The sequence below is a fragment of the Cynocephalus volans genome, chromosome 6 (assembly GCF_027409185.1).
Source record: "Cynocephalus volans isolate mCynVol1 chromosome 6, mCynVol1.pri, whole genome shotgun sequence".
Classification (NCBI taxonomy): Eukaryota; Metazoa; Chordata; class Mammalia; order Dermoptera; family Cynocephalidae; genus Cynocephalus; species Cynocephalus volans.
Genome location: NC_084465.1, coordinates 133,741,480 through 133,763,194, shown reverse-complemented (window position 1 = coordinate 133,763,194; position 21,715 = coordinate 133,741,480). Strand labels below are relative to the sequence as shown.

The following is a 21,715-nucleotide window of genomic DNA, read 5'->3' as shown; positions in this document are numbered from 1 at the left end:
GCCTTTAATCCTTGATAATCCAAAAATATAAGCAATCAAAACGCCCTCTTTGCCTAGCCTAAGATACACACCTTCAAGAATTTGGTGATGATGTCCATGTCTTTATGATCATCGCCTTTCCCTAAAGACTCCCCCAGTGCCTGCAGAAACAGAATGCTTCTGTTCATTAGTGAATATGTACATGATCAACACCAGTCTCAATGTGGCTCTTTGTCTCATATACTGCTCAATTTTCATTTAAAAACCCAATGGAATTTCTAGATAAGCTTAAAAAAAATCATTGATTTGCCATTTAAAATAAATTTAGGGAGCATGTTATCTTTTATGAATCAAAAGATAAGAGGGGGTGAGGGAAGTGACTGCTAATGAATATGAGATTTCTTTTCAGAGGAACAAAAATGTTCCAAAATTAGATTGTAAAGATGGTTGCACTATCTTGTAAATATACTAAAACTACTGAATTGTACACGTTAAATGGGTAAATTAAATGTAATGTGAATATTTCAATAAAGCTGTTTTAAAAAAAAAGAAAAAGAAAAAAGCCCACAATTGGTTGCCCATGCCAATTAAAAGCACACAACTAGCTGCCCATACCAATTACTTTAGTAAACTTTAGGGACCACAGATAAGTGTTGGGAAAGGGAAGAGATTAAAATGACATCTTCCTCAACTATGATCTCACTCATAGAGAAGGCTACATGTGCAAGAGCCAGGAATTAAAGGAAACAAACAAACAAAAAAAACAGCTTGTGTTTCATTAAGCATTAAGAACTTTAAACTAGGCCATTTTTTTCCCACATGCTAGATACTTACATGATACAACATTGCTTTTTTAAGATTATACATATCATCCCACATTCAACACTGTAGCAAAAATTAGAAAGCAAGATATTGCCAAGTGCTGGCAGGACTGTAATAATACAAGACCCTCACAAACTGCAGGAGGTGGTGCAGATAGAAACAGCCATTCCAGGGAGCAACTTGGCAGCACTTAGGTAAGTTATATTTATTTAATATATATATATAATATATAATATTATAACAATATAATTAAATATTATAAATATATATATATTTATTTATTTATTAAAATAAATATATTATAAATAAATATATATATATATATATATATATATATATATATATATATCCCACAAGCCTGCTTTTTTAGTCCATGGAGGTTATGTGCGAGACTGTTCATCACAAAGCTGTGTGTGTTAATAGGGAGCTGAGAACAATCTAGCTGTCCATCTCATGGGGAAACAAAAAGTAAAATGCAGTGAATGCCACAATACATGGAATACCATGTAACAATTAAAAGCAAAGAACTAAATGTACATAAAGCATCAAGGATGAATCTTAAAAAATAGTGCTTAGTGAAAAACAGAAAAGTAAAAAACAGTAATTTCACAGCATAATATCATTTATGTAAATCAAGAATACATGGGCACAAACTCTATAGGCTTTACAAGAATACAAGCAAATAAAAGGATACAAATCAAACATATCAGAAGGATTTCTTTTAGAGGTAGGAAGTAGGGGAATGTGAGTGAAGAATGAGCACGTAGGGAAGTAAATAAATAAAAGCATGAAACAAAGGAAGAGCCTTTGCACTGACCAAATATGACATGGTGCTCTGCACTAAACAATCTGACCAAGTCAATCATTTGCTGCAGAGAAAACAAGCTATGATGGCAATGGGCCAGGCTGGGTGTAGAGATTACCTCTAACTCTTCAATCGTGGTATTTTCTTCATGAACTTTCAAATCATTCTGTGTGTCTTCCTCTCCGGGTTCCTGACCACCCACAATTTCATTGAGATACTGCTGATCAATCTTATCCAAAGCTGCTTTCAGATCATTCCTCAATCCCTAAGAGAGGTAGAAAGGGAAGTATACCTATTATGAAATTTCAACATGTGTACCTTTGATTTTTCATTAATAATAATTCATTTTTTTCTCCACAAGGAGTTAAGAGCTTAGCAAAACTAGGGACTTAAATAAGATATCAATTTATTATACCACCTATAATGCTATCATCATTGTCCATTCAAAGTTAATTTTTATGAACATATTTAAATTAAAATAATGTAAACATGATGGTGAGTCTGATGGTCAAAAAAACAAAGTAGACATGAGTAACAAATTCCAAGTAAGAATCTTCATTAATGCTCTAATTTTCTAATTAGGCTTAGTGACAGAGACCAGGTTTCCATGAGAGTCCCCAACACATTTTCCCAATTCAACTAAGCTGTCTAACCTCATTTCAACTACTCTTAAGTCCCTAAACATTCAGAAATGTCAATGGAATTAAGCAGGTGTCTCATCTATAGTCGAGGCTCTGAACTATGTTTCTAACAAACCAGCAAATTCCACATTCAATGCATATCCAGTTCCTGACCATTAATAAAAAACGGAAGCCTCACTTTCCTCAACATAAATGAGAATCAGCTGTGAGGTTTAAGAGCCAGGGAACCATGCTATGAAACGGCTATAGCATGGGTAGTTGAGAGCAAAGGCTTTCTAGATTCAAATCCTTGTCACTTACTAGCTCTTGGAACAGCTTACTTATCCCCCTATACGCCTCAATTCCTTCACCTATAAAATGGGAATAATAATACAAACTATTAGGTAGGGTTAATATAAGAATTAGATTTTAAATTTTATTTAACACTTACTATGTGCGGGGACTATTCCAAGAGCCTTACAAATATCAAGCTATTTAAGTAAGTACGCAAATGTATAGTGTGTTTTGAACAGCTGTTGGAGCTCATTGTCTACTGTCCTTATATTAACACAGAACAGAAACATTCACCTCAAAATGCTTTTAATTGACCAAACATTGACTGAGTACCCGCTATATGTAAAGTATAATGCCAGGTGTTCCCAAAGGTTATCTCATTTAGTTCTCACAGCATCTCAGTGAGCCAGATAGCATTACCTTTATTTTACAAATGAGGATTCTAAAGCTCAAGAAGATTAAAAGACTTGCCAATGGTCACAAAATTAATAATTATAATCCAGAAATGGAATCCAGACCTTTTGCTTTTGTGCTCTTTCCTCAAAACCTCTACATGCAAGGCAGAAGACTTGGCATACAAAAATAAAACAGCCCTTGCCTATCAGAAGAGAGAAATATACACATAACTCTCATCACTAGTGAAATATAGTACATGTACTAACAGGAGCATGGAGAAGGAAGCAATTAATTATGACTGGGACCAAGAACAGGTTCAGAAAAAAGATGCAATGGTTGAATTGTGTCTAAAAAGACAAGTATTTCCACTAAGGCATATAAGAGAGAAACACAGCAGGACAGGAAAAATGACCGTAATAGACATAGAGGACTGAAAGTGTTCAGGCAACAGTCAGTCGTGTGCAGCTGAAATGGCAGTGCTGAGAAGCGAAGCAGGAAAGTTATTTGGGAACAAATAAGGAAAACAGCAGGGAGGAAGCCCAAGCTAGCAAACAGAGAATACTTGGAGAGAAAGGTGCCTGGCCAGCCCCATGCTGACACACCAGGCATATGAGTGAAGGCGCCATCTTAGAAGAGCAGTCCAGGGGAGCCTTGAGATGACCTCAGCCACAGCCTTCATCTGACTGCAATCACATAAAACACCCCAAGCAGAACACTGCCCAGTTTAGCCCACTCAAACCACAGAACTGTGACAGACAATAATAAATTATCTTAAGCTACCAGGTTTCAGGGAAGCTTGTTACAGTCATAGACAACCAAAAAAGATTTTATAATAATAAATCGTTTTACACTACTAAGTTTTGGGGTGGTCTGTTACAAAGCCATAGATAACCATACCCATCTCTCAGTAATTAAGAGAGCAAGTAGATAAAAAGCTAATAAGGCCACAGGAGATCTGAACAACACGACTGTAACTGACATTGGTAGAACCGTATAGCCAAAGCAAATACATACTCTTTACAAGAGCCCATGGAATAGACCACATACTGAGCCATAAAACAAAATCAGAGCCTTAAATGTAAAAGTGAAAACTATTAAGCTTCTAGAAGGAAACACAGAAGAATATCTCTTTAGGATCTTGGGATAAGCAAAGATTTGTTAAGTAGGACACAAAAAGCGATAACCATAAACGGAAAAAACAACTGACAAATTGGACCTCATCAAAATTTAAAAGGAAAACAGCAAAAGACTCCATTAACAGAACAGCTAAAACACAGACTAGGAGAGAATAGTCACAAAACATATCTATATATCCAAGGACTTACGAACAGAATATATAAAGAAAGCCTAGAATTCATTAGTAAAAAGACAAACAATCCAATTAAAAAATAAACAAAAGACTTCGACATAATACACTGCACAAAGGAAGACAAGCTTGTGAAAAGGTATTCATGAAAAATGCTCATCATCTTTAGTCACCAGGAAAATGTGAATGAACCTACAATGAGATACTAATGCACATACGAGAGAATAGTTAAAATTAAAAACTAACAATACCAAACGCTGATATTTGAAAATGTCTGGCATTTATTACAAAGTTAAACATACATCTACTCTTGTTATTAAGCAATTCCACTTCTAGGTATTTCCCCAAGAGATACAACATATTTACCCAAGAGAAATAACAAAGGTCCAAAAAAGATTTGTGTAAGAATGTTGATAGCAGTTTTATTCATAAGAGCTTAAAGCTGGAAACAACTGTGGTATATTCATACAATTATATATCACTGGGCAATGAAAAGGAAACTGGTGATATCTGCAACAGCATGGACGCATCTAAATAATGTTACACTGAGCAAAACTGAGGCACACACTGAGTCTGTCCATATGAAATACTAGAACAAGCAAAATATATCTATGATGATAGAACTCAAAAAGGTGGTTGCCCAGGAGCAGAGGTGGAGAGCGATGGGGACTGGCTAAGGCAGCACTGGGGAACTTTCTTGGGTGATAAGAATGTTCTAAGGGCAGTGATTATATGCTTGTATGTATCTGTCAAAATTCAAAATTCACTGAACTGTACCTTTCAGACAGGTTCTTTTTTTTAATTAAAAAAAACCTTACACTCACCAACAGTGATCTGCAAACTTTATTTTTCCATTTTTGCCTATAATAATGCAATTAGTCAAACTCTGTACTATTCTAGTTTACATGGTACAGTGGTATTTTTCCAGCTTTGTTCTGACTTCTCACCTTGTTAACTTCTGGTGTGAGGATCTCTATTTTTCTTAAACGCTGAAAAGCATCATAATCAGTTTCTCCGAATAGTCTAATTGGTTCTCCTCTTTCTCTCAATCTTCTGATAACCTATAAAGAAAAACACATGCCTAGTAAACTATTTAACTTTTGAGAGAGGAAAAAACTAACCATCTCAAAACAATTTTATATTTTACTTAAAATTGAACCTGAGTTTAATAAAGCTAATTTAGTTATCCAAACACGTTTCTGAGTGAAATACAAAATCCTTCAAATATTTTAATCATTTTAATTATAGTAAACAAAGATGTTTGTGAATGAAAAAAAATCAGCTACTTTAGTAAAAAACATATTTTGACTCAAATGTCAGTTATAAATTGTAATACTGAATAGCTGCTATAAAGTGGTCTGACTTATAAATCTACAATTCATATCTAAAGCAAATCTCTAATATACACCATCCTTTTTTTTGTAAGACAAAAAAAAATCCTTTTTTCTAAGAATATTAGAAAAGGGATATACTTTTGGTCTGCATTTTACATAATTCTATTTGCTCTTAGGCCTCTTTAAAAAACATCAAAAGACAATAGTAATCCCTTATGTTAACACATTTTAAATGACCTAACACTTGCCTTGAAACATCAATGCAAAAAGTGTTTGTTTTTTCTTTAATTTGTAACAAACAGATATACTGTGTTATCATCATACTTTAAATAACCATAACAGTTTAGGTCCTTTGGCTGACTATTTCAGGAAGGACCAATCTGTGCAGGAGGACACACAGGAAAACTAAGACAGGAGGGAATGATAGCATCTATAAAGAGAAGGAAAATAAAACCTGGAGTCAGCTGATAATTCAGAGTTAGCATTTTAATACTACCATAAAGCCAAAACTTTTCCCTCAGAAGAGAAAGTGAGTATGACCAGGGTGGGGCCCATGCAGGGCTTTTGAGGTGCTGATAATACTCTGTTTCCTAACTTGGGTGATGTTATATGGGTATTTGTTTTGTAGTTATCCATTATATTGCACATATATGTTTCATACACTCTTTGTATACGTGTTACATTTCATAAAAAAGAGAAAGACACAAGAAATGTAATTAAGAAAATAAAGGCTGATCCACATTAAAAAATAAATAAATAAAAACCACCAAGAACAACATCCTATCCTTTTTTTGAATACTGAATCACATAAAAGACCAACTTCTTAAAAGCATTTTGCTTTTTAACCCAGATTTTTCAAAGACAGATATAAAGAAAATTCTAATATATAAAACTTTTTTTCTAAATCAAAAGGTAACAGAATTCTAAAATATGTGAGTAATGTCAGATTTTAAATATGTTTCTAACTATGAAATTAAGAGATGCTCAGTTTAGATACTTGATTAAAATACAAAGAAAACTATAAAGATTTATCTCATAAAGGTAGTGGAAAAAATATTAATATATCATTTTGTAACTCTTGGAGATGGGGGAAACATTTTTAATAAGCATGACACCCAAGGCAAAAACATAACAAAGAGGCTGATTACAATCACACAAAAATTTAAGACTTCTGCATGTCAAAAGCAAACAAAATACTAATAAAAAATATGCACTGTATGTACATCTGATTTATGAAAATAGATTTAATATATAAACATGTTGATTTACAAATCAATAAAAAGACCAGTTTCATAAAAGAAGAAACGTTAATGACCAATAAACACATGAAAACATGTTCAATTCTAATAATCACTAATAGAAAGTTGCAAGATATCTTTTTCACTGACTAATTTGGCAAGCATTTAAAAGAATAATAATACTGCTTTCAGACTGGGAAAGGCTAAAATATTTTAAAATAATGAGTTGACAGAGTTGCTAAGACAATGGTACTCTTAAAAACTTATAGCAGGAATGTAAATTGGCAAAGCTTCTTTGTAGAACAATTTGACATATTTATCAAAAATTAAGGGCCGGCCCCGTGGCGCACTCGGGAGAGTGCAGCGCTTGGGAGCGCAGCGGCGCTCCCGCAGCGGGTTCAAATCCTATATAGGAATGGCCAGTGCACTCACTGGCTGAGCGCAGTGCGGGCGACACCACGCCAAGGGTTGCGATCCCCTTACCGGTCACAAAAAGACAAAAAAAAAAATTAAATGGACACTCTTTCACCAGAAATTCTTTTTCTAGGAAATTATCCTATTGATAAACTCATACAAATACATCACAATATATGTATAAGGATTATTCACTTTAGCATTGTTTGTGACAGCAAACAACTGTAAATAATCTAAATATGCACCAAAAAAGGGCTAATTTAACTACTACTAAACTAGTACTAAAAACAATACCTAAATGAGTGCTGTTCTCTTCACCCCCCTCCCACAACCAGGCACACTGCCTGCACAGAAGAGCATGCCAAAAACATCACCTCCATGTGTGTGACCCATCACAGCCACCACAATAAGCATGGCCACTGCGAAAGTGGTTAGACACCACAACCACCACGCAGATGGTCTGCCAGCCACTGGAGTGCACTGACACAAAGAGAGTCACCAGCAGATGTCTCTCTCCATAAAGCCCATTCCAGAGTGACAGAAGAAGCATCTGCTCTACGATAATATTGGGGGACCTGATCACTTCTCTCAGCATTGGACAGATCATCTAGGCAACAAATCAACAGAATAACCATTATTCTTTCAGAAGGAGAAAAGAAATCTAGGGTAATTAGAGGGGGCAGGGGTAAGATTGGACAGGGAGGCATAAAGAATAAGTATGATCTGTAACAATATATATGCTAGTAATATTAATTTGATCAACATATGTCAACGTTGAACCCCCAAAATATGTATAATCAATTCTGATTTAATAAAAAAAATTTTTTTAAGTATTTGTAAGTGAAAAAAGCAAGGCATAAAAGCATGTAAATAATTTTATTTGTGTAAAAGGGAAGAAAAAGTACACACTTGCATACAGACAAGTGTAAGTATGGAAAATTTCTCTAAGATTCACAAGACTATTAGAAGCAGATGACTCTGAATAGTAGAAGGACTGAGTATTGATTGGGAATGGGGAAGGGGGAAAGTGTCAGGGACAGAAGGGAAGACATTTTTGTTTTATATCCTTCTGTATAGTTTCAAATCTTTATATAACATGAATACCTTAAAATTTTGTTGTTTTTTTTTAAGTAGAATAATAGTCAATACTAATCAGGGTACGGACAAACAGTATAGGTGGGAGTACAAACTGGTATAACACAACTAATGTCTATACAGTAATTTAGCAATATGTATCAAAAGTCTCAAAAATATACATAGTCTGCCCTTAGAAATCATACTTCTAGAAAATTTTCCAAAGGAACTAATTATACATTGTTACACATGTAATGATTTCTGTACAAGGATGTTCATCTTAGTGTTATTTATAATGGAGAAATGCTGAAGTAATCTAAATGACCATGAATAAAGAGATGGTTTTTAAAATATTATGGTGCAAGAAAACAATGCGAAATTATAAAGCCATTAAATTACGTATGTCTCTATTTTAATCTGGAAAGCTATACAATTAAATAAGGGAAAGGAAAGTAAGTTACAAAATAACATATTAAAATAATTGAAATAATGATTTAAGTAAAATCATTTAGAACATATATTTAATTGTACTTATTTAGAATATACATGTTTATTTTTTAAAGTTTAAGAGGATATACTCTAAAAAAAGTTAAGATAATAAGAAGCAGAAATTATTTTAGAACCTCATGAAGAAAACTGTCTAACTGCACAGTATTTTTGGATCAGTAAGTCATCTCATAAGGGAAATAATTTAACTTATTGGAAAGAACTGGAGATAAATGCAAACACTGTGGAGATGTTTCTTTTTTTCACAAAACACTCATATATAAACTTACCTCTTGCCTAGAAAGAGTCATGGGTAATTTTTCCTCAGCTAGTTCAAGTTCTAATACTGGATTCGATGAAGTTAATGGTTTCTGGTCCTCTTCTTCTGGCTGTATCTATATCAATAGCCAAAAGAAATGGAATTCAACTTTTAAAATACAGTTCACATTTATCATTCTATTACCTTAGCTATTCATAGATATTAAATATGTTTTTAATATTGAAGGTGTTCTAAATGTTTCTCTAAGGAAAGAGCTCATAACATATGTACATGCTTTAAGAGCTTATCAAAGGTATCCATTTCAGGGACATCACAAGGAGAAAGCATGCACATAGAAGACAGCATTCTTGCTATAAAAGAGTGACATAACTATAATGGTTTTCAAAATCAAAAGTAATTAATGGAGTTGAAATTTGCATTCACTTCTCCTCAGATTCTAAAGAATTGGACTTTTTTCTTAAAAACAATCAATTTGCTTCTCCTCTGTGAGAAAATCATTTTAACAGGGTTATTTCATTCTTGGCCAACTTCAAAATGAAAACTAAAGGAAAGAACTGCTTTCCAAGCAGAAACTTGTGAAGCTTCAAGCTCTAACTTTTTCCTATCATGCCTTTTGAAAGGTATTATTCCAAATGCACAGAAATCACTGCTGGATGTGTAGAAAAGTTCCCAATGCTGTACAGAACTGGCTCACAAACTGAGCTACGAACCTTGTAGAAAAATAATGAAAAACAGCATCTCTCTACTCATGCCACTCAAGGAAAGAGTGGATATTCTTGTTCATATGAACCTATAGGAAAAAAAATCTCTTCATATATTTTCTTGAATCTGCTGCCCAAGTTACAATTCAGGAAAACAGAGTTCAGCAATTTATAAGCTCCACTGTATAATCTGTAAAAAGATTGAAACAAGGTTTCCCGTATGACCATATGACAAATCTAAAATGCTGAAAGTAGGATAAGATCAAAGAACATAAAAGAAGATCAACATTAAGGAAGAAATTCATATTCAGTTAAGAAAGGCTATATGGTGAAAATTACATAATTGATGATTCTATAGTTTACGATTAAAGGTTATATTTATCATAACTGATATTGAGGTAAAATTGAGATAAAAAACTAAACTTTCATATTTTCATAGGCTAAATCAGCATCAAGCCTTAGAAAATGGTAACCGGATTCTATAAAGAAATAAAAGTAACACATGCTTTATTGTCTTTACCACCAAGAAGGAAATATTAAAAACACCTCTGGGGGAAAAAAAAATCCTGTGCTTAGTTTTTAAGTATAAAAACAGGTATTTCTCCAAAAATCTCAGCACTAAAAGCATTTTTTAATTACATAACTGCAGTTAATAGCTCTGGGAAAAAGATCTAAGACATTTTGTCAGTTGGGTTCAAAGTTACAAGCAATTATCTTACAGTAATGATTTTGCTTCAGTGATTTCCTCTATGTAAGCAAAAAAGCACTTCCATATTACTGAGACAATCTGAACAAAGCAAAAACTGCCACTGTATTAAATTATTATCCTACCTCATCAAAAAGTTTAAAAAGTTCAAACTTAGGGATCTGGGAATGAAACAAGCCAGCACACTAAATCTCTGGTAAGTGATTCTTATTCCAGATCAAGTTTGAGTTAGACAATGTTGGGCAACAAAAAATGAGAACTCTTCTTTCTATTTGTACTCAATCATTATTTACATAAAACTTAGTTTAATTTCCTAAACTAAAAGCAAAAGAAATCAGTACCTTCATGGAAAATTATCAGAATACAAATATAAATTTTTGTATTTAAAAATATAACTACCTTTTTCTTTAAAACTTGCCCTCTCTCAACACTACAAAATAAAATCAATTACATTTACATACCATTTGCATTCCTCATGCTTCCTTCTAGAAATGCTATGCCAGATAAATTAATTCCTAGAACTTTCCCCATTACATGCATAAGAGTATTATTTTATATCAATGCTTCGCAAGCAAAAAACTTGGTTTCAAATTTCTGATTTGGGAAAAGTATTTTGATAGAACCTCTTAATTTTGAGTTAAAAATTATTAAACTATACATAGTCTTCTTTTAAAATAACTTAAACATAACTTCTCCACCTCATACCCTTTAACCCTTCCCAATAAAAAACCCAATATGTCATTAACTAGGTAATTTCAAAGATAATTTCAGTCATACTTCTACAATATACAAGCAATGTCTTCCAGACAACTCATTTGTTTCTAATAAATATTTCAGTATTATATCTTCTACCCAATAGACTAAGCAGTGTTGAAAATGTGATACCTTACTACAACAAAAGTATATAAATATATAAGATGCTATATTTCAGGCAGAGGTACTTATGACCCAGAAACCATTACTAACAATGCAAACATAAAATCAATGGCTTAAAGTATTCAGGAGAAAATAGGGAAAATACCACTGCTAATACTATTGTTGCTAAATGAATAAAATGTTTTAAACTCTTTCAAAATAGACTGTTTTATTGGGAGAGGTGGGGGAGGTGTCGTGGTGGAGATGAAAATAAGGCACTATCAGATCCAGAGATTAATTTAAAAAAAAGAAATTCAAGCTTTGATCTCAAGCCACTTCATGCTGTCCACAGAAAGCCAAACCATTCCAAGCCAAAAGTCATGCACATATTTTCCTGAATTCAAGATTTTTAAAAAGCCAAAACAAAAACTCATACCTCTCCAGATGGCTTCTCATTTATAGGCTAATGTATAACATTGATAAATTGAACAGAGATCAATAATTTGTCATTTAACAACAGCTGTATAAATTTAAACTCAAAAATACACAATTTAACATAAAAGCAGGCATTCATACCTTGTAGCCACATCTTTCAAAATATGCTTCCTCTTCTTTTTTTGCAAGTTCACTACGCTTGAAATATTTTTTATTTTCCTATTAAAGAAAAAAAAATAAGTTAATATAATATTGGGCAAAATTTCATGTCCCATAGTCAATGAGTGCCTTTAGAAATCTTTTGAAAACACTCTTCAGTTTTTTAAGGACTTAATAAACGTTTTTTGGTTCCAGCCCAAACATGCCACCCCTCCTCCACCAAGGATCTGGATACTGATGTGTGATAAATATCGAAGTATTTTTCTTGCAGTATCATTTTAATAGATATGCCCAACAGCAAAGAGAAGAAACCAACAATATTTTCCATATGCTCATGTTACTCTAATTTAATTTCCTAACGTTTGAGTTGAAAGATAATTGCTCCAAATAGATTCATTACGAACCATATAAAATGGTATATACTTTAATTATTTTCTCCTAACAGAAACAATCAAACAAAAATTATGGCATATATAGTCAACATCTGTAATCCTATTACCAAGAAAGCTCCAAAAGTGTCTAAATTTTTTCTCGTCATCTCGAATCTTACTATAGCAATCAATTCTTAAAATAATCTAGATATAAAACAGTCTTGGCAAAACTTTTTATTAAAAAGATGATTTTAAAATGTTTTAATATATTTGATATTATGATTTGATATTAAGCTCTAAATCTACTGTGGCTAAAAAGACATTAGGTCTTTCCACACTGCACATAAAATTATCCTCATTGTTAAATCTACAGTCCCTAATTTGGAGGCTCGTTAAAATCTACAGTTCTACCTCTTGAATATTATTCCATTGATTGAGATCAATACACACATGTGTACTTAACACCTCATAGTTCCAAAGCTCATTCACTCAGGCAATGATTGACGGATGCTAAAACCATTACAAGAAAGGTTGGGCCAACCCGTGGCTCACTTGGGAGAGTGTAGTGCTGATAACAACAAAGCCACGGGTTCGGATCCCTATATAGAGATGGCCGGTTAGCTTACTTGGGAAAGCGTGGTGCTGACAACACCAAGTCAAGGGTTAAGATCCCCTTATCAGTCATCTTTTAAAAAAAAAAGAAAAAGAAAAAAGAAAAAGAAAGGTTGATGGTGACACTGGAAAGACCAGGCTGCCGACACTTGAGCCCACTGATCAAGCTTGGTGTAATATAAGATTATGCACCACCTATGTGATACCATAGGAAGTACACAGCACCACCTATGAAGTATTCTTGTTAAATGTGGGGAATAGAGAGGGGAATAAGCTAAATGGCAATGCCAGGAAGCAATCAAACATATTCAGGACATTTTACAAAACTAGCCCCAGGACATAGAAAACAATAACTATAAAAAGTAATAAATTGGGCTTTATGAAAATTAAAAGCTTTTGCCTATCAAAAGATACCATTAAGAAAATGGACAGACAACCCACAGTATGAAAGAATATATTCATAAAATATGTATCTGACAAAGGACCACTATAGAGAATTCATAAAGGACTCCTTCATCTTAGTAAGAAAAAAAACAACTTACCCAATTTAAAAATATGCAAATGATTTTAGTACTTTACAAAAGATATATAAATGGCCAAAAAATACTTGAAAAGTGCTTAACATCATCAATTATCAGGAAGATGCAAATTCAAACCATCATGAGATATCACTACACATCCAACAGAACTGCTGAAATTAGAAAAACTGACAACTCAAAGTGCTGACAAGGATGTAGAGCAACCCAATTCTTTCACATGGCTGGTGGATGTGCAGCATGGTATAGCCACTATGGAAAAAGGTTTGGCAGCTTTTCATAAAACTAAACATACACGTACTCTATGACCTAGCAATTCTAGTCCTAGGCATTTTCCTAAGAGAAATGAAAACACAAGACTTGTTTAAGAAGGTTCACAGCAGCTTTACTCATAACAGCCAAATCCTAGAAACAGCCCAGGCACTCATCACTAGCAAAAAGGATAAACAAGCTGGGTATATTTGAGATAGTGTGACCCCCACTTTCATAATATACGCAGCTCGCTTCTGTGAAACTGCTTGCTGTGTGACAAGATAGATTAACTAAGTTTAAATAGTGTTTGCATTGCTTAAAATGCTATTGTTTAAAAATCCCCCTCAGCTCTTTAGACACCCCACCATGATAGAAGTTAAAAACTAAATATTAGCCTGCCTTTGCTATTTCCCACCTATGCTGTCCCTGACTGATAAAACCAAGAGCTGTATCTGGATGTATCTAGACAACCTAAGGAGGAAACCGTCCTGTGAAAGTTTTTGCCATCCCTAAGTGATTAACTGGCTTCTTTCAGCTTCTGTTATCACCTTGCGCTAGGGCTCCCCAAACCCCCTCCTCACGCCAGGAGGGTATGTATGTATGTATGTGTGTGTGTAACTATATGATAACTATAAGTGTATGACTATATGATTTTTTGCCTGTGTGACTATGTGCCTTTAAAAGACCACTTAAACTTAAACTCAGGGCTGCTTCCTCCCAAGACTTTCTTGGAGGAACAGTCACCGGCCAGCCAGTAAAACCCCCCTTTTAAACTCTCAATTGGGTGTTCTGGTTCCTTTTCCATGTGGCAGCCTCACAACATATTCATACAACATAATACTACTCAGCAATAAGTGGATAAACAACATGATACCCGCAACATGAATAAAACTCAAAACGTTATTCTGATCAAACAAAGCTCAACATAAAAGAATAGATAGTATGATCCCATTTATGTGGGATCTATGAAGTTCCAGAGCAGGCAAAATTAGGAGTGTAAAGAAATCAGAACAGTGGTTGCTTCTTGGTGTGGTTGTGGCAGGGACTGACTAGAAGGCGGGGTGAGGGTAATATTATGTACTTTGATACACAATGGGTTACTTAGGTGTACACATTTGTCAAAACCCATTGAGCAGTATGCTTAAGATTTGTGTACTTCTTTGTATGTAAATTTTTGCATACATACAAAAAGAAGTATAAACAAAGATTGAACTCTAGTTGATGATATGAATGCCAAATTGTGTAGTGGTAAAGTATACTGATGTCTGCAACTTCATCTGAAATGCAAAAAGAACAGTAAATTGTTTTCATTACCTGATCTGCAGCTTAAAAACACTTGTCTATGTGGTATTGCTGTTCCAGAAGAGTAGCCTCATCTTTGATCATTTCAAGTAGCGCCCCAGTTTTTTACTGCTAATCTGTGATAGCTGAAATAGTTAATATTTAGCTTGTGCAGGTCTCTATGTCAAAGTGTGAAGAAGCCACCAAAAAAAATGCGTCCTATCACCTCTCCTAAAATGTCCTGCCTGGTATACCTATTCTGAGGTAGATGTAGTGTCTGCATTGCTAGATGGAGTAAGGAATGCATAGAATGACAGAAAGAGATCTCTGTGATAAAGCAAATATAGTAAAATGTTAACTGAAGGTTTAATTGTAGAATCTGGGTGGTAGCCATATGGGTGTTCATCGCACAATTCTTTTAAGTTTGCTGTATATTCAAAAATTTTCATAGAAAAACATTGAGGGGGAAAAACTCTGCTTTGCAGCAAATGTCAAAATATGGTATCAACATGGCAACAAACTCCCTACAACACTGTTTTTTTCACTATGACAAGAAACTTTCAAAGCATCCTCACTGACTACTACCAAAAGAGAGGAGTTAGAGAGGATTATGAAAGACTGTTTCAAGTGAAGGGATAAATAAGTGAAAAGAGGCAAGTTCAAAGAACCAAAAAATGAAAAAGTTTCAGTAGAGCTGAAACACAGTGAGAGGGGGTAATGGCACAGAGATCTGGGAGTCACCAGCATAGAAATGATTAGTTCTTGACCTTTTTGAATCAAAGGTCCCTCTAATAACATCATAAACAGGGGGAGAGGAAGAGGAGCATGTACATGCACACTTGCTAAATTTTACAGAAAATTGCAAGGAGCTGGTGGATACTCAGAAGTCTATTCAAAGGCTCCATTTAAGTCCCCCTATACAAATGATAACTGAAATCATATAGGTGAATATAAGATTTTTTTTTTAAATTATTCAGTATGAAGAAAAAATATCTAGGCCTGAACTTTAAGGAAAACCAACACATTAGGGACCAAAAAAAAAAAAAAAAAAAAGGCAGTAGCCTCTAAGGGAGATCAAGAATAAGAAGCTTGAGAAACAGAAAAATAGGAAGCTGTGGTGGAAAAGATGACAAGGGACAAGTAAAAGAAGAGGACCATTCAACAGTGTCAAATGCTGTGAAATGAATTAACAAAACATGGGAGTCACTAGTGTCCCTAATTAGAGCAGATTCAGAATGATGACAGAGGCAGGAGCCAGAGTGTATCAGCTTAAGGAGTAAGTGAGAATTAGAATTTATTTTAAGAAGCTGGCTGTAAAGAACAGAAACAGTTGCTAATATATAGAGTATATCTTTTTAAAGATAGGAGAGATGTGTATGTTTCAGTGTTGATGGGGATAAGCCAGAGACTGAAAATAGAAGGAAGAAAGGGGATAACTAATATTAAGGTTCCAGATGATGCTAAAAAAGATGAGTTGGGATCCAAAGAGTAGGGGGAAGGTTTGACCCAACATATAACCAATACCTCATCTATTTTAACAGGGAAACAGTTGAGGCATTTCTTGCCTGTTGACTTTTATTTTCTCTGTAAAATTGAAGGCATGTTCCTTAAGAAAAGGATCAAGCACCACTTTTTCTTTTTTTAATTCTCTATGACACAGTGTAATATTCCACATATAGAAAACATTCAATAAATATTGGGGGTGGGGCTGGCCAGTCAGCTCAGTTGGTTAAAGCACAGCCTTGTAACACCAAAGTTAAGGATTCGGTTCCCTATACTGACCAGCCTCAAAAAAAAAAAAAAAAAAAAAATGTACAGGAAGGGAAAAAAAGCAAAAATTCTACACAAAGCTCATCCTCATAACTACAACTAGTAAAACTACTAATTACTCCCCACTGAGTTCCTAGAGCAGCGCTGTTTTCCACATAAATGAGGCTTTGCCTTAAATGAAACTCACCGATACTGGGCTCCAAATTGTTGGTATTTTAGCAATGCAGACACAACATTTACCTCAGAATAGTTACACAAAGCAGGACATTCCAGGGGAGGTTAGAGGAGGATATTTTAGTAGCTTTTCCACAGTTTGAAAAACGAGATAACTATTAACTATATCAACTGTCACATATTAACAATAAAAAGCTGGGACCCCACTTGAAATGACCAAAGGTGAGTTGGCTCTTCCAGAAGAGCAACAGCACATAGACAACTGTTTTCCAGCTGCAGATACGGTAATGACAACAATATACTGATCCCCAACCAGCATTTTTAAAACACACGAAACAAAATGGGCAACAATACAACGCGACAGAATCATACATAGATGTGATAAGAATTATTTCGCGAAACTTTTTTCATATATATCAGATCAAAACATAAAAATTAATTTCTTACTATGGATGGGGCAGTGAAAAAAGTATGAAAGTTACCGACAGACACTATGATGAAGAAAGATAAAAGCTATAAAGCAACCCATTCTGTATAAAATTATACAGCCGCAAACCAAAAGGCTGTCTTCCCAGGCTTACAATATGACATGATATCTGGTTATATATTTTCTCTGATACCATGCAAGAACACTCAACCATAAGTTGGATCTGATACCATGCAAGAACACTCACCCATAAGTTGGATCTGAGACTTAAGATCTATCCTGTCTGGCCACAGGAGTATGAAAAAAAATCATGTAATCCTCTAAGTCTCAATTTTATCATCCATGAAAACAGCATAATACTTGCCTTATGCATTAATTCGAGTTGTGAAGCTCAAAGGAGATAGCATAATATAGCACTTTGAAAAATACAAGTCACATTAGATTTAATTTTTAAATGCTTCAATTCTTCTATTCTATAAAAACTAGTTCTACGTTCGTAAGGTGAATATAAATAAACCTTCTATCTGTGGTGGTTAAGAGAGCAGGCTTTGGAGCAGAACAGACCAGGATTCAAATTCAGACTCTGCCTCATGCTAGCTGTGTGATCCTATAACCCATGTAACTTCTCTTAGTATCAGTCTGCCCATCTGTAAATAGGAATAACACTACCTTTATGGGGTTGTTGTACAAATTAAATATCACACATGAAGCATGATGCACAATGCCTAGCAGATTACTGTTAATAGAAACTATGAATTTCAGTATTTTAATTCCCATTTCATGTATGCCCTTTGTGGGTCTAAACTGCTCTGATTGCGCCAAACAGTCTTATCTTCTGGCTGGGATTATCCGAGTAATTAAATCAACTACCATATTAAAAAAAAACAAAAGACACTCCAGGAAAACAGTTTATATGTGATGATAAATTAAAAACAATTATGAAGAGTCTAAGTTTTTTTTTAACTTATAATTTTTATAGGTTGATCGATTTCCATGATAAAGAAACCTGATTATGCAAATATGCAGGCTGTATACCCTGAGGGTGAGCTGAGCATTTTGTGATTCAATTTTCCCTTTAATGCACTTAGATTTCAACAAGAACTATGCATTCCAACCCAAATTCATTTTTTAAAATACTCCCAAACTACTCATCAAAAGAAAAGGGTCCCTGAAGTAGACATTAAAACATTAAGTTACAAATACGGACAAGCTTTTCCCCCCTTACCTGCTAAATAACATCCTATTTAATTAGCTTCTTTTCTAATTGTTTTAAAGTTTCAATGATTATGAAACTTGCCATCCACCAAGCTAATAACCCTAACTTACTTACTCTACATCATATACATCAATCATACCCTACATCCAAAGATCTAAATCAAATGTTCTTAAAGTGTGGACCACAGACCCCTGTGGGTCCTGAAGACCCTTCAAGAAGACCCGTGAAGGTCAAAACTATTTTGAATACTAAGGTATTATTTGCCTGTTCGTTCCGATGACATTTGCACTGTGGGTGAAAAGCAATGGTAAGTTTGCTGAAGTTTTATCAAGAATCAAGGCAGTGGTACTAAACTGTTATTGCATTCGAAGGGAGCCAGTTTCACTTAACCATTTCCTTGATGAAGTAGTAAAACTATTAATTTTATTAACTCTTGATCCCTAACCACATCTTTTTAAATACTGTGTGACAAAACAAGAAGTATGCATAAAGCACTTCTCATTTATACCAAAGTATGCCGGTTGTCTGGAGGAAAAGCAATTGCGCGACTGAGTTGCAAACAACACTACCTGCTTTTTTCATGGAATACCATTTTTATCTGAAAGAATACCTAACACACTACAGTTATTAATACTTGGGTATCTGGCAGACAATTTCCTCAAATTGAACAAAGTGAGCCTATCATTTCAGAGAAACAACTGACAATATTTGCTGCTTATGATAAAATTCCAGCTTTTAGGTAAAAATTAAAAGTGTGGAAACTTAGACTTGCCATCATGAGCTTAACAATTTCCCAGTGCTTAAAAAGACATTTCTCATGAGATCAGTGGACATTAAATAACGTGATTTTATTTTATATTGTGTAGTGAAATGTGTCAACAGTTGGGAGACCTGCATAACTCAGTGAACCAATATTCTACAAATGATCAGGGAATATTTATTTCTAAAGTTTCTCAGTTTGAACTTCTAATATAGTAAATATCAATAGATATAACACATAAACAAAATCATTCAGGACCTTCAATAATTTTTGAGTGTAAAGGAGTCCTGAGACCAAAGCTCTGAGAACCGGTTGGTATATGTTACTATTATGCGATAAAGTAACAGAGATCAATTTAGGAAGTTCCTAAATTACATAGGTAATTCTCTCTCTCTTTCTCTCTCTCTCTCTCTTTTTTTTTTTTTTTTTTGGCGCTGACGGGTACGGGGATGGAACCCTGGACCTTAGTGTTATCAGCACCACACTCTAACCAACTGAGCTAACCGGCCACCCGCTTTCTCCTCTTTCTTAGTACCTCTCCAGAAGTCTTAGCTTCCCCATCAGTGAAGAGCTCAACTACAGACTTTGTATTTGTTGGGGAAGAGGAAGAAATGGGAATAAGATTAAGATTGGGTTTTACTAATAGGAACTTTTAAAAGAGTTCTGACGCTGTCTTTCCTCTGTGTTTCAGTTGGGATCAAATCCTTAGTAAGACAACAGAAGTGAACTATCAGAAAAACTGGGGCATGTCCGAAAAATACCGATGGAAGAGAGTGGATATAGGGATAGTTAGATAAACTGCGAGGAAAACGGGGGGCGGGAATAGCAAAAAACTTGGGTTTTTCTGCAATCCCAACTTCCATCTCTGAGGGTCCCCAGTGAGGTATCAAGGGGTGCACCTAGAAGGGGCCTCCTCGCAATAGTGGTAGCGCTAAGCCTCATCCCGCCCCGAATCCTCTCAGTACCATCATCCGCACCCCCGAAGCCGCCCCAACACACAACTCTTCGATCCCCAACCCCCACGACCACAGGATCCTCACCACCAACAGGTTCCTGTCCTCCACCAGCTGCCGCTTCCGAAGGATCTCTGATTTCAGAATGTCCATCTCGCTGCCTGGGTTGTAAGCTCGAGTTTTCCTTTCCCACTCCTCGAACCCGGCCTCACCCGGCCAGCCACCATAAACCCACAACAGACAGCAAGCGCAAACATCGGAGGACAACAACCGGCTGCGGCCACTTCCGGCGGAAGTGAGGTGAGCGAGAGGGTAGAGAGCGCTCCGGGGCACCTGTCGTTGGTGAAGTGGCTGCAGATTGACGCCCCCTGGCGGCGCCCTCCGGAAGCGCGCCTTGGTAGAGAGGCACAAATGAACGTGGACTGAAACCCTGGTCTTCTGAATCCTGTTGAGGTCCATATGCTGCACGTTTAATTGTTGTACTTGTTTGTACCTGCTAGTTCAGGTCCAAAAGCCTCCTCATAGAACACCTCAATATGTTAATTAAGGCAAGGCCCACAAGTTTGAATCAGAGTTCCAGAAGTTACTTGCTTGCCAATATTAATGTACTAGAGAATTAAGAAAAACGTGAATAATACCAGCTCATAAGTATAGGATGAAAGGGCGGTGTTCATTGCTGGCCCGTTAAATTTCCTGTAAAGTTTAACAACTACATCCACTTCAGGCGCTTTGGGGGTAAATTTACTTCTACTCCCTGAGTACTAGCTTGTTTACATATCATGGTAATAATCGAACCTCAAGCTAACTGAGATCATCCTTTGGTCATGTGTTCAGCAATCAAAATTTTCAAGGACATGAATGGAGATGTAATCAGAAATTCTTGTTTTTCTTTAAATCCAACCCGAAAAGAAAAATTAAATTGGGAAGAAAAATTATGTCAGCGATTTTTTTTTTTTTTTTAAAGATCCTGAAAACTATTTACAACGCATTTATTTTCGGTGCTGTGCCATTGAAGCATTTTTTAAAAATTTTTAGTCAAGTCATAATTGAACAATATTTAACGTTAGTTTTCACACTTTAAAGGTAAGAAATATCATTCAGTTCAGTCAGCCGATAATGCGTCAGATGGTTTATCAAAACAAAAAATGACGGAGAATTTCAATTTAGGAAGTTTTGAGGGCTGTGCGTGTGTTATATTTCATCTAAAAGATACCTGACTTTTGCCAGCAATAAACCAACATAGAAAGTTAATTTACTCTCTGATTTGAGATGCTTTCCTCATTTTTAGGGTTTTTGTAAGCTTAAGACATTTTACAAAGAAAAGGTCCTGGAACTAAACATGGTAACATCTATTTCCTGGGTCACTTACAAATCAATGAGCAAATTAACTTATTAGCATTTTCCTGATTTAGGGGTTAGAGATTATGACACTAAACTTGAAGGATTGCCATGGATGCTG

At 35.1% G+C, this 21,715-nt stretch overlaps 1 protein-coding gene across 3 annotated transcripts in view; it reads right to left on the bottom strand.

The window, feature by feature from the left end:
• Nucleotides 1-20,525, bottom strand: part of PRPF18 (pre-mRNA processing factor 18) — a 33,693-nt gene extending 13,168 nt beyond the window's left edge. The window contains exons 1-7 of one of the 3 annotated variants that reach the window (XM_063099775.1): nt 20,344-20,525; nt 11,887-11,964; nt 11,747-11,773; nt 9,059-9,163; nt 5,170-5,283; nt 1,725-1,871; nt 72-140 (exon numbers count right to left, since the gene is read on the bottom strand). In XM_063099775.1, coding sequence (XP_062955845.1) covers nt 72-140; nt 1,725-1,871; nt 5,170-5,283; nt 9,059-9,163; nt 11,747-11,773; nt 11,887-11,964; nt 20,344-20,409 — 606 coding nt within the window. In that variant the 5' untranslated portion in view covers nt 20,410-20,525. Of the gene's footprint in view, nt 1-71; nt 141-1,724; nt 1,872-5,169; nt 5,284-9,058; nt 9,164-9,758; nt 9,940-11,746; nt 11,774-11,886; nt 11,965-20,343 lie in introns of those variants that run through there. The other 2 variants (XM_063099777.1, XM_063099776.1) reach the window with 2 other exon arrangements.
• Between the last annotated feature and the right edge of the window lie 1,190 nt (nt 20,526-21,715).